The 17183-nt window shown below is 28.8% G+C and overlaps 1 protein-coding gene across 2 annotated transcripts; it reads right to left on the reverse strand.

Annotated features, from left to right (window-relative positions):
• Nucleotides 1–1860: 1860 nt before the first annotated feature.
• LOC110658701 (probable vacuolar amino acid transporter YPQ1) lies at nt 1861–5225 on the reverse strand. Of its 2 annotated transcripts, XM_021816425.2 has the most exons (12): nt 4939–5224; nt 4622–4664; nt 4382–4408; nt 3755–3853; nt 3558–3661; nt 3301–3469; nt 3112–3213; nt 2924–3022; nt 2818–2838; nt 2640–2698; nt 2467–2557; nt 1861–2205 (listed from the first exon to the last, which is right to left on the reverse strand). In XM_021816425.2, exons 1-12 carry the CDS (start codon nt 5160–5162, stop codon nt 2101–2103), a joined length of 1143 nt encoding a protein of 380 aa, XP_021672117.2. In that variant the 5' UTR covers nt 5163–5224; the 3' UTR covers nt 1861–2100. The 2 variants fall into 2 exon arrangements, with proteins under 2 accessions (XP_021672117.2, XP_021672118.2); XM_021816426.2 differs by lacking the exon at nt 4382–4408 and having other exon boundaries at nt 4939–5225.
• Nucleotides 5226–17183: the final 11958 nt, after the last annotated feature.

A 17183-nucleotide genomic window follows, 5' to 3' on the forward strand; every position in this document is an offset into this window, starting at 1 on the left:
TTACTAGGATTTTGGGTCATAATTCTAACATATTTACCATATTTTTTCGGTGATTCAGTTATAGAGGCTGTTGATATATTTCTTTGAGATAAAGAGAGTACTTTGGTTGTTCTTAAACATCATTTACAAAATGTTGCAACTAGAATGAAGGCACATGTTGACAAACATCGAGTTGACGTGCAGTTTCAAATTAGGGAATGGGTTTATCTCAAGCTTCAACCTTATCGACAACTTTCTATTTGTAAAAAGCACCAGAAGTTTCAAGCTAAGTTTTATGGTCCTTATCAAATTTTGGATAGAATTGGGCCTGTTGTATATAAGTAGAAGTTGCCGAATGATGCTTAAATTCATAACGTTTTTCATGTTTCTCAAGCCTTTGCTTCTATTGCTACTTCAAGAACTTCAAATGTTTTGCCTTCTATTTCCCACTTTCAAGATTCTTATCCACAAGTAATTCTTGATTGCCATTTGGTTTGACATCACAATCTTGTATCTACATAATTGTTAGTTCATTGGAAAGGGTTTTCACTTATTAGTAATTTCCAGAGGAACTCAAAGCTCATTTTTCTTCATTCTTCCTTAAGGACAAAGGAATCTTAAAGGGGAAGAATTATTATGAAATAGAGGTGAGTAGAGGAAGTTGGGTCTTTAACTAAACAGTGTGTTGAATCCGTTAGAAGGCATGGAAAGGTTGTTGTGGCTATTATGGCTAAGTTGCATGGCCGTTAGGAGGTTATTGTAGTGGCGTGTGTTGGATTGACACATGGAGCTCAAGGATTGGTTACTTGAATTGTAGTTAGTGATAATTCAACATCTGTTGTAGTTGTTAATCTGTACAGCTCTATAAGTACTGGTGTAAGGAATGGTTAAAGACTGGTAACAGAATCTTGAAATTGTTGCTATTGTTCTCTTAATTTTTTTTTTTTGTGTGTCAAAATTCCCTGGGATTATTGTTAATCCTCTTGTATTAGAAGCCTTGGCATGTTGAGAAGTTGTACTTTATTCACCAACAACAAAGGTTTTGATTCGATGATTACAGAAAGAGACTCCAAATCTCTCATTCGAGCTGTGCAAGGACTCCGGAGTGTCTGTGAGTTTCATGTCATCAATGATATGACAACCATGCTCAGTATCATAGGAGATATTTTTGTTTTAACTTTGCTATCGCAAGTGTAATAGGGCAGCTACAGTTTGGCCCAAAAAAAATCTACATGATGTTTCTTTTTTATGTAACCCTATGGATCAAGTCTACTTTATAAGATATACTTCAAAGTAATTTTATTTTTTAATATTAAAAAAGAAAGATTGTACCATAATAAAATTTAATCAAATAAAATTTTAATGAAATAATATTCACCACTGTGTATTAAATCATATCACATTCAATTAGGCCATATTTGGTATGATGTAATCAAAATTGTAATATAATAACGATTATATTATATATTTGATTACGTTGTTTGATAACATAAAAAAAAAAATTTAAGGTAATGAAATGACAATTACATAACATAACTAATTATACTTAAAGTAACCTGAGGGTCATCACATAAAAAAATGGATGTAATTATGATTACTTACTTCTACTTTGTCACCACCGCCATCACCATCATCCTATTACCACCATTTCTATCACTATCACTTGACCACTATTATCACCATTTAGTTATTGTCACCACCACTTGGCCACTACTACTAGCACTACCACTATCTCACTTTGCTGCTGTCGGCGCCACCACCAATACCACCACCATCTAACTACCGTTGTCGCCTCTAACACCACTTAACCACCACCATCACTCAACAATCAATCACAGTAATGATTACCATTTATTATTAACATTGTAAATAAATCAAATATTAAAATAAAAATTATATCATTACCATTACCAATCGCTATCTCACTAACTCTTGACCTATAACATGTATTCCTTTGTAGCTCATCTCATAGCTCATAGCTCATAACTGATACTGATAATTAACTAGTTAATTAACAAATGCAATCCCAATAACAGATAGCCTTGCTAGTTCAAATATTTGAAAGGATCTCTAATTAAAGTTCCACTCTGAAGCATGAATCTGCAAATTACATTAACCGACTTAAGATAAAGAAGCTTTATTTGAATCCAAGTAGTCTCCATAATCTTCTTCATGGCTAATCTTTTCTTGATGGATGTATCTGTAATATATGTACTGCAATATGATCTGTAAAAATTATTGTTAAGGCGTAGAAAGATATGCTATAAAAAAATAATAACAAAAGTAAAGGGAAAAGACAAGAAAGAAAAAGAGTAAGCATTCAGCAAGAAAATGGGAAATTCTTGCCAATTTCTGTCCATCATGGATTCAAGACTATATGATGAGATTTACATGTAAAATAAATGGGACTCACGTGTTTGTGTCTTAAATCCATAATGGAATAGGTCTCAGTAAGTTTTACCCAATAAAATATTAAGGCAAGGATACAAATAAGTCGAGTGCCACGCAGACTATAGCATCTAGCAACCATGGCATATTAGCTTTGATTTTATCCCATTCTGTGGTTCTAACAAGAATACTGCACTCATGTAGATAAGTTTGTGAGTACAAGCAATATGCATGTGAGCAAATATGTTTATGTGACAAAAAAAGAGCTGAACCTTAGCACATAAGTGAGATTTGCCACTAGTGCGAAGATGAACATCAGAGGATTTAAGCCCTGCATGATTAATGTCGAGTTTAATCTCAACTTAATCAAGATATATATCCCACAAACGTGTTTGAAGAAAAACAGAGAAAAGTAGTCAAGAAGTAAGAGAATATGTATTGGAGCTTCACCTCCACACTTCCTCTTTTAATCTGGCAAAAAAAAATCACTAACTTGCATTAGAAATTAATTAAAGAAACTAATATTATATTTACTTGAGTATTAATCAAGTTTTACATTTAACCAGATTTGAGGGATTCGGCCACCCATATATATAGCAGCCATAAGCCATCCCAGCCACTGTCCAAAAGCATTGTGGTCCGTTCCACTTCCTTCCTGGTATAGATCACATACAGAGAAGTGAGAAGTTTAGGGAAGAAAATTTCTAAAAGAATTATTTCAATAGGAATTACCCATGATCATACATGTAAAAGTCTTCTACCATTAAATCCAATGTAGGCATCTGTCAAAGCCTTACTTTTTAGGGGCAGGTTGACTGATGTGGCTAGAAATGTTCCATAACCAGCCTGAAAAACAATTTTTAGTACTTTCTCTAAGAACAGGAAATGCAGAATGAAAAGGATAAAAATGTTCGGTAAATTTCAGGGGCTCACCGATCTTGGAATTGGCCTAGGCTGGCTAACTGATTTAGCTGAAACAGGGGCTGCATCATCATCTGAGGATGATTCGTTGTCGAGTACCATTGCTGAAGGACCGCTTCTGGCATTTCCAAGGTAACCTCGAAATGGCGGAGTACCACTGCTTGCCATAGATCTAGCTGAACTGAAAAGACAGATAATTTTGTTAATTATCATAATTAATTAACAAAATTATATAGATATAATTAATTAGGATAAGAGGAAGTTCATACGTGTAGTAATACTCCCTACGAGGAGTTGCTCTAGGTGAGGCATTGGGTATGGGAATGGCCGAATCAGCTAACTTGGGTTTCAGTGGTTTTTTTTCATCTTCAACCTAATTGCAATTAACAGGCTCCTTAACTTTTAATTAATCTCGACTAATAGACTCAAAGAAAATGGCCAAAAGACGAAAGAAACAGAAGGGTACCTGTTGGTCAGCATCAGCTCTCTGCCATTCCCACCGCCTGTAGATGTGATCATAGTAGAAACCCTGTAACACTAATACTACAGTGCTTGTAGTATAGAGCTGTAAATTAAAGATCCACAGAGTTACACACAAATATATAATGGGAAGTTTCTGTGCTATGTGTACAGGAATAGAACACAAAAAGCTATAGTTAAGAGATAGCGAGGTAGCTGGCACTGTAGCTGAAACACAAGTTATGGAAGCCTGGACAAAATCATTTACTACATGGAAAACAACCTTTGGTTGGGACAACCGTGGTTATTTGGGACCACAGAACCGTGTGGTAGTAACTGAGTGCTTTCTGTGCTTTCCTATCTCAGGTAATATTAACGAATTCTTTTCTGAAATATTAATAATTGAGCACTTAATTATCTTTCTGCTTTGTAATTTTGCCATTGAAAAGAAGGGATTAGCAAAGGAAACTCTTGAAATCACAAGTGTATCTTCCATAAATTGGGCTATGATTCCAGCCCAGAAAAAGCCAGCATTAACAAAGTCGCAATTATGAGAATATTGAGGGGCTCATTTTGTAAATGGAGTGAAAATATAGATATACGCAAACCTGGCCAACCAGCAAACTGCACTTACCAGGGCAGTGTAGAACTGGGTGGGCAGCTGCATATCCACAAGATATAAAAAGCAAGAAAACAATATCAGATGATGAGATAAGTTATTATATAAAAATGTAATACATAAGCAGACATGCAACTTTAACAGATAAATATTTGCGTAACAGCCAGGCAGCCAATATGAGGCCATTGTATGGGCCATAAATTCCCTTTTTTTCTATGGCTCTCACATGACTTCCCTTGCATGACGCACACTCACCGTCGCTGGCTCCAGAAGGCAGCCCACAAGATTAAAAACATCCCTGCACCAACTCAACAGATTAATTAGAGAAAAGATAGAGAGAGAGAGAGAGAGAGAGAGAGAGAGAGAGAGAGAGAGAACTGAAAGTAGATAGAATTATCCATTAATAACATAAAAGATTGGTGAGTGCGTAGATCAAGCAATAAAAATTGTAAGTAGTTGATTTGTTGCTTATTTTTTGGCTAGATTTGGGGTTTTGTTATCTTCTTTTTTTTTTTTTTGGTTATCATGAAAAGAGATGATGGAAAAAGAATGAGAGAGACAGAGAAACAAACCCAGCAACCCAAGTGAGGAGAAAAAGAAGGGAGACTCCATGGCTAGACTTTGTGCGGAAGTTGGTGATGATTTGAGGGATTTCTGCAACTCCCCAACAAACTAGACTAATGAGCCCAAAAGCAAAAGAGAATTCATCTTTTAGATTACAAAGGCAATCCTTGAAGTACTTGTCAACCCAATGCACACAAGGTTTCTGCTCCTTGACACAATAGGCAAGAGACATGATCACTCTCTCTCTCTCTCTCTCTCTCCTTCAAGTAGGTGAGACTTAGAGATAAGACGGCTAGCAAGAAAGGCAAAGAGGGTGATGATTATATATAGGAAGACACAAGTGGTCCATTATCAAAACATTTAGCATGGCCAAAGTCTTAATGCGAAGTAATCCCATTTCTACATTCTTCTTTGCAACTTCCTAATGGGTCAATAGGAAAAGTTAAAAATAATAATGTTATAAAGCGGTACACCGCATATTCTCTCCAGTTCAATGTGTGATGCTCCAATTTTTAAGAAAATGAGGCCGTTGATTTTCCATGTAATCTATAAGCATATTCTTCTACTGGAGTCCTTTATTATGCTAGCTGACAAATTAACTTCACTGCCAACAAAATTTCATTTAAATGAAAATTAAATCTTCGTTATTATAATTTACAGGGTGATGACATATTTACGTGTTGATAATTTTGTTTATAATCTCAAATTTTAATGATTTAGGTGTAATATATAATAGACCTCTATTTATCAAAAATTCAAACCAATATATTAATCACTCATAATTCTTGTAGTATTTGGAATACTTTTTTTCAATTAGAGTGAAAGAAATATTATCCAATAGAATGAAAATTTATTTTTTATATTAAGTAAAATTTTTATTACAGAATTATTTTTAAATTAAATTGGACTAATTTTTAATTAGATTAGGATTAAATGACTATATTATAAATAAGAATATTTATGAAAAAATTATAGAAAAAGATGGTTTTGCCCATAAAAGAGAACAAATTTTGCTCATAGAAGAAGAATTTTCGTCCCAATATAAAGAAAGGATATAGAAATTAAAGAGAAAGTAATTTTTGTAGGAATCATTGCTCATGCAATTGAAAATGCTCTTTGTGATGTATAATATAGTTAAAATAGTAAATATATTCGATTATGTTTAGAGGATAATGAAAAGAATTAACTATGTATTTATTATGAGCAATTTTTGTTAATATTCTCTTGTATAATTGGATTGGTATGTGATATAATTTTGAGTTTTTAATTCTGATTTATTTAAAGATGATTGAAAATAGCATGCACATGTATGTAGTTATATATTATTGATAAAATAAATATATAAATATAAACACTTTATGGGTTTGTTTTATTTATTAGCTTCAAAGTGCATAACATAAATTTTTTTCTTCTTCCACAAAGGGAGGGTACATATGGTAACGGCATGGTGTCAACATCATGAACTTACATGTGTTTTCTGTATAATAACTTCAAAGTTGAATGATAAGATTTAGATTTTTGCTCACATAAGAAAAATACCATTGGTCAAGCTGTGTCCACTGCCAAGATCTAAATCTCCCATTGGTTAATTTGTTACCCATATGCTAGAACATAATTAGTTTGATTTAATATATCTCCAAATGGGATCATATTTATTGAACTATTTTCTTTATATAATTACTTAATTAGCATATCCCGTGCATCACACCATCGATGTGCTTACTGCTTCCCATCATGATTATTATTATATTTTTATGCTTTTGCGCTCACTTTCTTTAATTAATTCAATTGGGTATGATTGATTTGTATAACTCTAATTTAATTAAGATGTACACAGACATAGTTCATCATTTGGAATCTCTCTACTCACACTCTTCTGTTTATTATTCTGAATTTTTTTTTTTTTAAATAACGTTGCAGCAAATATCAGCAGTACAAGTACATGGGATTTAATAAAAGTAGAGACTATAAATTTCAATCACAATATGAATTTGTTTAATTTAAAAAATTGCCAATATGAAGACATAACATCATATAATTAAGAAATAATAAAAAAAATCTATTAACTTATCAACTCATTTTAAAATTTAAAATTAAAGGACATATATCTTTATAGCCTTATCAAATATAATGTTATATTAGTTGCTATTAAAACAGTAAGATATTATTTTGTTATATTTTTATAAAGAAATATTTTGAAAAAAATTAAAAAAAAAACATTTAAGAAGTAAAATTTAAATTAACTTTAATAGCGATATAATTATTCAAATTTTTAATACAAACTTAAAATGCATTTGACATAATTAATTAAAAATTTTAACAATTGCTGAATTTTAATATATTTTTTAAAATATAAAAAATAATTATTAAATTATGAAATTAAAATAACATAAAAAAATAATATACTTAACGCACGAGCAACATGACTAATTTTTAATTAATAGAAATTTTTTAATTTATTCCAATTTTAATTAGGATTTAGTTTTTAATTTTTCTATTTCATTTAATATTTTGTTTTTTCTATTTTTATCAGGATTTCTTATTATATTTTAGTTTATACAAGTTTCTAAAAAATAAATCTTTTTCTCTTTTAGGATTAGGAGATTTACAACTCTATATATGCCCCTACATTTTCATATTTTACAGATTTTGATAAATATTCATAATTTTCTCTTCAATAAAACTGTTTTTCTTTATTTTATTTTATATTTTGAATTAAGTCTTATGATTATTAATATATTAGATTGAATTTTATTTATTTTTAAGGGTTTTATCATGTGTTGATTATTTTCTGTGCTATATATTGCATCATAAAATTAATATTTTAATTTAAAATAACACGCCATTTGTAAATTAATATGAATTTAATTTAAACTCTTTTTATTTGGTGATTTAATAAATTAATTGAGAACCTTAAATAATCAAATATTTCCAATTCACTTGTAATAAATAATTTAATGATGCTACATATATAGTAAATTATGAATGATACATTTTGGTGTTGAAAATTACATCTATCTATCATATAATAATTCATTATTTATACTTTCTTTTTTAATTTCATAATCTCTTATTTCAAATGTAGAATTTGATAAAAATTTAATTAAATTGATTTCTTTTTTGTTATTTCAATAAAAAATTTTAATTTTTTTAATTTAAAAAATTTTTATTTTAAAAAAAAATAAAATTCATACATATTGGTTGGTGAAAATTAAATTTTTTTTTATAAATGATTTACTCTAAATAAAAATTTATATCATGAGGTGTGATAAAATTTTTATGGTGGTTGTCACATATCGCAACTCTCCTCCTTTATTCGGATTTATGACCAGTTAAACACAAATTACTTAGACAAAATTTTACTTTAAAGAAAAATAATATATTTAATTGTTAAAATAATCAATTAAGTAAATCAAAAATTATATTATCAATGAAATTAGTACGAGCGGTAAAAGATTGGATAACCCCCTTATGTAAAATGAAGTATTTGATCCTTATAAATTAAAAAAATTTTAAACTTGTCCGACACAAATAGGCTCAGCCCCCTAGACTAGGGAATCGTGCCACTGAAGGAGTGCACGTTGCACTGATGTATCATTGTTGCAAATTTGGTAATGGAGTGCCTGTTGCACGGATGTATTATTGTTGCAAAATTGGCAATGGTTTGCTGCTGGATCTAAGCATGTGCATGGGTAGATTTTATATTGAAATCAAAATTAAAGATGAATATATATATAATTAAAAATTTAGAAATACTAAATAGATTATTCTTGATGGGTATTAATTTATAATTTAGCCAGAATATATTATTTTATATCTCAATTTTATTAAAAAAGTTTCATAGTATCTTAAATTTTTAAAATTGACACATATTAAATTTTATAAAATTAAATTAAAATATTTTTATGATCATAAAACTAAAGAATGTAAACTCTAATCGCGTTAATGTAATAATTTATTAATTAAAATTTAAAAGATATCTTAGTCCTACATTATAGCAATTAAAGCATATCGTGGGACATGTGTATCAAATTTTTTTTTTTTTATAAAAGTTGAAAGTGAATTTATATACTTCATTTGTGATTGAACTTTAAAATTTAAGTTGAACATTTTTTTAAAAAAAAAATTTAATTTTTTAAACAATAAAAATTCTAACTTTACCTTAAAATTAGATTAAATTGATTAACATTATTAGATATAATTTAAATAATTTAATTAAATTATTAATTTTAACCAAATTTATTAATTTTTAATTTAATTTTTATCCAAACGGGAGTGAGCATTGTCTGGCTGGATCGTGTAAAAAGGCCCTTACTGACATATTTGTCCTGACATTTTACGAAACCAGTGTTGAGCTAAATTATTCAATTCATTCACAATGGTTTTTTTTTTTTTATAAAAAGGTGTATGTTAATTATTAATCAATTAAATTAATTATTCTATGAGCTCTCGTAATAATTTAAAAATTATAAGAATCAAATAACGAATTATAATATTCTTGATTAAACGATAGACTTATAGACTTATAATCTCATGCTCAAATTGAGAATCTTTCTCAAATTCATCTCACCATTAATTATTAAGCTAATGAATTATTGGTGCGCAGTGAGTTGGTCGTTCAGCTAATGACAAGATTAGCACTTTAGTAGCTGTGTTGACTCATTCCTCTGTTTTTTTTTTTTTTTTAAGTTGAATATAACCTTGGAAATCATCCAGGTTCATTCTTTGAAGAATTAAAAAAATATATTTTCTTTTCTTGATTTCAGATAATTTTTTTATAGAAAATTTTCTTTTGAGTTGAACATAACCTTGGAAGTCGTCCAGGTTCATTCTTTTAAGAATTATAAAAAAGATTTTCTTCATTTAGATAATTTTTTTTTTTTGGTAGACATTATAATCCTTCAATTATAAAGCCTTTGATTTGATATGCATTTGCTATAGTTTTGTCTTTGAATTTTTTTTTTTTAACAAATGTATTTCCAATTAAAATTCTCTTTATATATTTTTATTTAAGAACCATTTGTGAAAAAAAAAAAAAAAAAAAACCTCTTTTTCTCTTTTCATTTAGTCCGAATAAGTATATTCCATTTATAAAGGCCATATACATATTAAGCCTTTTATAAAGGTCATAGATGTGGAGAGCGTAGCTAGAACACTGAAATTCATGTCACCCTAAAATCAAGTCCTTACTAAAAAAGCCCTAACATATCGAGTTAACAAAACTGAATACATCAAATCCAGTGAAAAAGAGTATTCACCGCCTCGCCAGAATCTACCAACCAGTTACCGCAGAAACAGTCACTCAAGGTGACTTAAGAGAGGGAAGTTCCACCAAAACATAGAAAATGCAGCAACTATGTAAAGATCCTAAACTATATCAGATTAGGGCACAAACAGTCTTCGAAACCAAACTCAAAACCAACACAAATGGACATGGATCATAAAATGCCAGTGAGCCAAGAGAGGTTTGACAGATTCATGATTGACAACCACCCAAATTAAAGAATTTCAATGAAACTTATAAGTCATTTCATTGTTGTATTTTTTTTTTTTATTAACTAAAAGAGGAAAAAAAATTAATTATCTTGCTATTTTATTATAAAAATTATTTCTTTTCCAAATAAAAATTTTCAAAATTTATATTCCTCAATTATATCATTTGAATCCATATACAATTGAGGAATATACTTTTGAGTTAAGTATATTCCTCAATTGTATTATGAAATAAATATTTGACTACATTGATTAAATTGGTAATGACAATATTGAATAAACTCTTGTGTTATTGATTTCTTTTAATTCAAATAAGATGATATTATGGATTAGTTTTTCATATTATAGTAGATTTATATCTTTAATTCAATGAAAATTAAAAAAAAGAACACTAAAATCAATAAATTTACAAATTAGAAAATATTTATTATGTGGTCTGACGACAGAATTTGAACGTATCAATAAAATGAAAATCAAAATAACTTGTCAAATGAGGTAATTTTTTTTCTTATCAAAGATAAAAACATACATAATGATACATTTCTTAATAAAATCATAATAATTTTATCAAAAACACGCAAACTCTTAATAAAAGCTTTCAGTTTAAGCGTTATTAATCAATGAAATACCATTATTTCTTAGTGGAATTATTCTTTTTTTTTTTCCGTTCGTCTCTATTTTTAGAATGCTTTAATTTTACTTTACAAAAATCTTATAATAATAAGTTTTGAAATTAAAAATAAAAAAATTATTTTTTTGGCTTATCTTTTAAAAATAAATTTACTATTTTGCCGATTTTACCCTCTCTTTATTTTTCTTATTTTTCTCTCTCTCCTTTCCTTTTTTGGTTGTCGGCGATCAAAAGTAGTAAGGTTGGTTGGAAATGGAGCACCTGGCTGTGGTGAGTCGAGCACCGATCAAACTACACCCATTCAGCACCTGAAGCGGTCGAAAAAGGCCGATGGAGGGGCTACGAATTCGCAGTTCTCCTTCACACTTCTGCTATCGTTTGTCCACTTAGCCTCATTGTGATTAAAGCTTGCTAATGTTGTTAGTTATATTACTGCATCGATTATTATTGATGGCAGGAGAAGCAAAATGGGGGAGGAGCGCAAGACAAAAAAAAAAATGAAAAAGGATGGAACGAGGAAGGAAATATACTTGGAGACATACTTTGAAACTCAGAGAATTTATTATCTGCCTATTGTATTGTCTACTTTGCAATCCTTTTCGTTTTTGTATAAACTTACTATGGCAATGATATCTCCAACAATTGATAAAAATGTTAGTAATATAAATGTAAATAATAATTTTTATTTTATTATTAATATAAATTAATTTTTTAATTATTTGAGAAAAAGATTTTAATTAGAACTTGTTGTGTTATATTTAATAATCTTATAATTATTTATTGCATTAAATAAACATAAATGTTTTTAATATTCTTATTCCTTAGAATGAAAATTAAAAAATAAAAAGAATAATTCCAAATAAATTTATTTTATGTAAATTTTAGTTATGTTGAAATTATATTTTTAGTAATAAAATTACTAGTTATGTTAAAAAAGTTACTAGGAAGTATTTTTGTAAGAAATTTACCATGTACAAGTTATGCCAAAAAAAAAAGATATATATAAAATACATATATTAAATGCCCAAATTTTAACATAACTAAAATTTAAATAAAATAAATTTATTTGAATGTATTCCTTTCATTTTTTCAATTTTCATTTTAAGGAGTAAAAACATTAAAAAAAATAATGTTTATTTAACATGATAAATAATTATTTAATTAATAAATATAACACAACAAATTCTAATTACAAACTTTTTCTCAAATAATTAAAAAATCAATTTATATTAATAATAAAATAAAGATTATTATTTTCATATATATTACTAATATTTTTATCAACCGTCAAAGAGATCATTGTCTATAATAAATTTATTAAAAAAAATAAAATATATTGTAGAGTCGACAATATAACAGGAGAGAATAATTATCTGAACTTTAGGCATTCACAAGATTCTAAGCGAATTTGGATCAATGTTTCACAAGGTTTTAAGCAAATTTGGATCAATGTTTCAGAAAACGTCATTTTAAAATATATTTTCTTGAATCATTTCTGCATTTTTTAATATGATGTAACACCACTTCAAAAAAAATACCATTTCAAATGATTTTTTTTAAGTAATTTCTGCATTCTTTTAGATGATGTGACACTGCTTTGAAAAATGCTATTATAAATAGTATTTTCTTGAGTATTCTAATGTGATATGCATAAACAGAGAATAATAAATTATCTACCAATTAGTCAGAGAGATCATTGTCTATAATAAGTTTATTAAAAAAAATAAACTATATTGCAGAGTAGATAACATAATGGGTAGAAAATAATTATCTGAACTTTACGCATTCAAAAGGTTCTAAGTAAATTTGAATCAATGTTTTAGAAAATATCATTTCAAAAGGTATTTTCTTGAGTCATTTCTGTATTCTTTAATGTAATGTGACACCACTTCAAAAAATACCATTTCAAATGATTTTTTTTAAAGTAATTTCTATATTTTTTTAAATAATGTGATACTACTTTAGAAAATGTCATTATAAATAATATTTTCTTAAGTATTCTGATGTGATATGTATAAGGAGAAAATAATAAATTCTCCACCAATTTATCATATTCAATGCTACAGAATAAGTTTTTTTCCCTTATGATAGACATAACATTATTTTTATCAACTGTCAAAGAGATCATTGTCATGTTTAATTGTCGATTTCTTAAGCATAATATTATTTTGATAAATAATTTTAAATTTACATTATTATGGTAAATAATTTTAAAAATTATATTATTTAAATAATTAATTCACTAATAATTGATAAAAATAAATCTATAAATTATTATTTATTATTTTATTTTCATATTAATAAATACTATTTTAAATTTAATATTATAATATTCTTTAATATTACTTTCAAGTTGTTACAAATTAAGTTTTAGTTAATAAATAAAAAGAAAATGAGAGGGAAAGAGAGTAAAATAATAATTTTATTATTTTTAAGAGAGAAATAAAAGTAATTTTATTTTTCTTAATAAAGAAATAAGTTGAAGGACTTTTTTAAATAAAATAAAATTTAAAAATTTATTAATAATAAATTAAAAAAAAAACAGTTGAAAATAAAATAATTTTCATGAATGAGAATTAAATGTAAGTTAGCTACAGGTTCCCGCAATTCTCGCTGAATGGCAATTGACTATCTTTGGAAAAAAGAAAATTTAGAGAAGTTATTAGTATGGCTAGTGTTGTAAATAAGCACGAGTAGAAGGTCATTTAGTTAGAATGGCTGAAGTCCAAAAGCTCAGAGAAAAGCAACGAAAGAAAGAATGATGGGCAGCCTAATCTTTTGGACACAAGCAAGCACAACCTGACAAGACGGCGACGGTGCGCTGCACCTGGTGGAATCATTAACATCGGACACGCACATGTTTCTATCTTTTAAGCTTATCGGATCATGTTTATCCTCAATCGAAAAGCAAAGAAGAATTCTATAATTTTGTTTCAAATAAAGTACAAATTTTAATTTATTTTATGAAAAATAAATATTTTATGAAAAATAAATATTTTATGAAATAATTATTTTTTTAATATATTAAATTAATATAAAATTAATATTTTATCAAATAACATAATAAAATATTATTTTTATTAATAATATTGAATATAAAAATTTGCATGAGCTTTCATAATAGTTCTAATACCATATATGGCCGAAGGCTCTCAAACTTGAGTTAATTTTAAATTTTAATTAAGCATAACAATATTCATATGGTATCGTGATATAATAAGTTATCATAATTAAATAAATTTCAAAATTTTATCCTTTTATATTATTATACAAAACTAGATTTTGAGAACCATAGCAATGGATAAGTGAATTAGCATTTTCTGATACACAGAATTTACTAAAAGTGACAAGTATAGAGTATACTCATGCTTTAGCAAAGGATGATATGAATAAGATAGAATTATTGACTTTCAGAAGAGAGAGAGAAATTTAGAAAGCCACAAGACAAAGAAGCTGAAATATTATTTTTCTTGATAATTCTTGCTACAAATAAAATCAAAGGTCTCTTTATATAGGAGGAGAGCTGAAACTATTATAACTATTTTTTATACAAACACATGTCTACCTAATAATTAGGTAAAGACATCTAACAAGATAAGAACTAGTTAGGTGAGCACATGACTCATATCTGATTAAGTCATACATGAAGACAAATAACTTATCTGATTAAAATTAATTAATTATATATATATATATATATTCTCTAGCTTCAGGGGGACAGTCTGTTGTCAAATCACATAGAGTTCTAACTTAGACTCAAATTATAATTATAATAGTCCAAGTCATTAGAATCATATTTCTTATCATACAGGCTCTTGTAGTAGAGACATGGACTGTTTTTTTTATTTAGGAACAGATACACTCTTATTGGTTTTTTCTTTTTTTATCTTAGTGAGGTTCTGAGAATCTTGCCAGATTGGATTAGTATAATCAAGAAGAAAATCTAGAACTTTTTCTAGTTTATACAGGCTCTTGTACTAGAGACATGGACTATTTTTCTATTCAGGAACAGATGCACTCTTATTTGTTTCTTCTTTTTCTGCCTTAGTGAGGTCCTGAGAATCTTGCCAGATTGGATTAGTATAATCAAGAAGAAAATCTAGAACTTTTTCTAGTTGGGCCTTTGGTCTGATAGAAGTGGAAGTCATCATCTGGGCCTTGGGCTTGTAGTTGTTAATTTCACAAAGATGAGCAATAATTTCTTTTCGCAGTGTAAAGCTTTGTCCTATCCTGATAGTTTTGGAGTAAGTCTTCCATTCGTAGAATTGGTTCTAAGTCCATAATATTCCTTCTGAATTCCTGAAAAAAGGTTTGTGTAAGATAAACAGAGAGCAGGCTGCTATGACATCTGGTAGAGGCTTACGGTGGAGATTATAGTTCTCACTGGCTGTCTTTAATCTTCTACGTCATGATGAAGTAGGGGCAAACCATTCAAGGAAGCGCCATATCAGGCTCTATTGATTTTGTCTTCGAGGAAATTGTAAAGCCCTAGAGTAGGAACTTCAAAAGCGGTGGCGTACAGGGTGACCATGCACCATAAAAACTAAATTTCTTCATAGAGTAAATCTTTTTGGAGATTCAGACAAAAGGTGCTGAGAAATGGGGCATCAGCTCGGAACATAGAGTGTATCTCTTATTTTTATCTGAGAACATTGGTAAGGTTTTGAAAATGGAAAAGGTGATGTTTTTGCAAATTCAATCATTTGGCTGAGTGCCATTGACACATTGCATCCGGGTGGAAAGCTTTCTAGTGCAAGGATTAAAAATGAAGGAGTTTTAGAATTGGAAGGCTTAGAGGAGCTAGCCATGAAGATGAGAGGAATTGAGTAAAGAGAAGTGAGAAGTTGGATAGAAGTTGGTCTAGTGAGGAGATCTAGAATCAGGTTGAGGTCTTCTTTTATGTGCTGGACAGTATACTCATATTTGGAAAACTAATTTTTTAATCTCAAAAGATGTGGTTCAGGAAGACTCTTATTTTTAAAGTTTAGTATCCTAAAAAAAGATGAGTTATCCATGATGGTCAAAAAGCATTACCCTATGAGATGGAATTCAAATTTTTTTTATTCCATTTTTAATTGCCAGAATTTCTTTATAGACTTTGTGATAATATTTTTCAGAATCTTTGAACTATCCGCTTGTATGACCACAGATATGTCGTTTTTCTTTCATTTCTTCGAGAATAACAGCTCCCCAATATTCATCACTGGCACCAGTCTGTAGGATCATTTTTCCTGTGCTAGGAATCTTTCAGGGAGGTGGATCCTGTGTGATATTTTTCAGTGTTTGGATAACTGTTGTTTGTGCAGTGCTCCAAGGAGGGGCTTATTTTTTCAGCATTTTTGACAGGAGGGAAGTGTATCTGAACACATGTGGAATAAAGTCTCTCAGATAGTTGATAATTCCAAGAAACTATTAGATTTATTTGGTTGTCAAATCCTTATATGAAAACTTTAATAACTCTTGAGCAATGTGGGTTTCAGGATGGTACTTTCCATCTTCAAATTGCATTCCCATAAATTTAATGTTGGTTTGAAATGAAGATTGAAATCAATTCTAAAAGAGTCTGTTAGTGAGAGGTATCTTCTATAATAAAATGAGATATAAGTAGAGATAGTAAATCTTAAGGTGATATGTCAGGCAAATCGATGGTACAACAAAAGAATTATTACAGCTGATATCTTATAGAAAGAGATGATAAAATTTCAAGAAGAAGACCAAGAGATATGGGTTGAACATTATCCTACAGACAACAGTGTGCTGATGACTGTAGGAGGAGATTTCTCCTTCTCTTTAAGTTTAGCTCGTACTTTTAGCTCTGGAAGACTACATAAGCAAGGGAAATAGTGTTGAGGTGACCCAGTATTTAAGAATTTGGTAGACACCAGTCTGTACATGTTCTCCTTAAAAAAAAAGAAATTGATGATAATTGTGTACCTAATTTTAAGTATGAAAGAACGATCATAGTAGTGACAAGAGTTAAATTGAGTTAGTTACCAGGGCTTGCAACCCTTTTGAACTATAAGCTAGAGGAAGTACTATTTGTGGATGAGTTTCAATAGATAAAATTATTGCTGATGGGTAAAATTTGAGGCTAAAGTTTGAAAAGCTGTGGGCAGTAAATGTGGCTAT

Source organism: Hevea brasiliensis, chromosome 7 (genome assembly GCF_030052815.1).
Source record: "Hevea brasiliensis isolate MT/VB/25A 57/8 chromosome 7, ASM3005281v1, whole genome shotgun sequence".
Classification (NCBI taxonomy): Eukaryota; Viridiplantae; Streptophyta; class Magnoliopsida; order Malpighiales; family Euphorbiaceae; genus Hevea; species Hevea brasiliensis.

Coding starts and splice junctions, on each gene's coding strand:
- LOC110658701 (XM_021816425.2), bottom strand. CDS start 5,162: ATGTCTCTTGCCTATTGTGTCAAGGAGCAGAAACCTTGTGTGCATTGG. Junction 3,214..3,300: donor CTAGGCCAATTCCAAGATCG/GTGAGCCCCTGA, acceptor ATTGTTTTTCAG/GCTGGTTATGGAACATTTCT. Junction 2,839..2,923: donor TCCCTCAAATCTGGTTAAAT/GTAAAACTTGAT, acceptor TTTTTTTGCCAG/ATTAAAAGAGGAAGTGTGGA.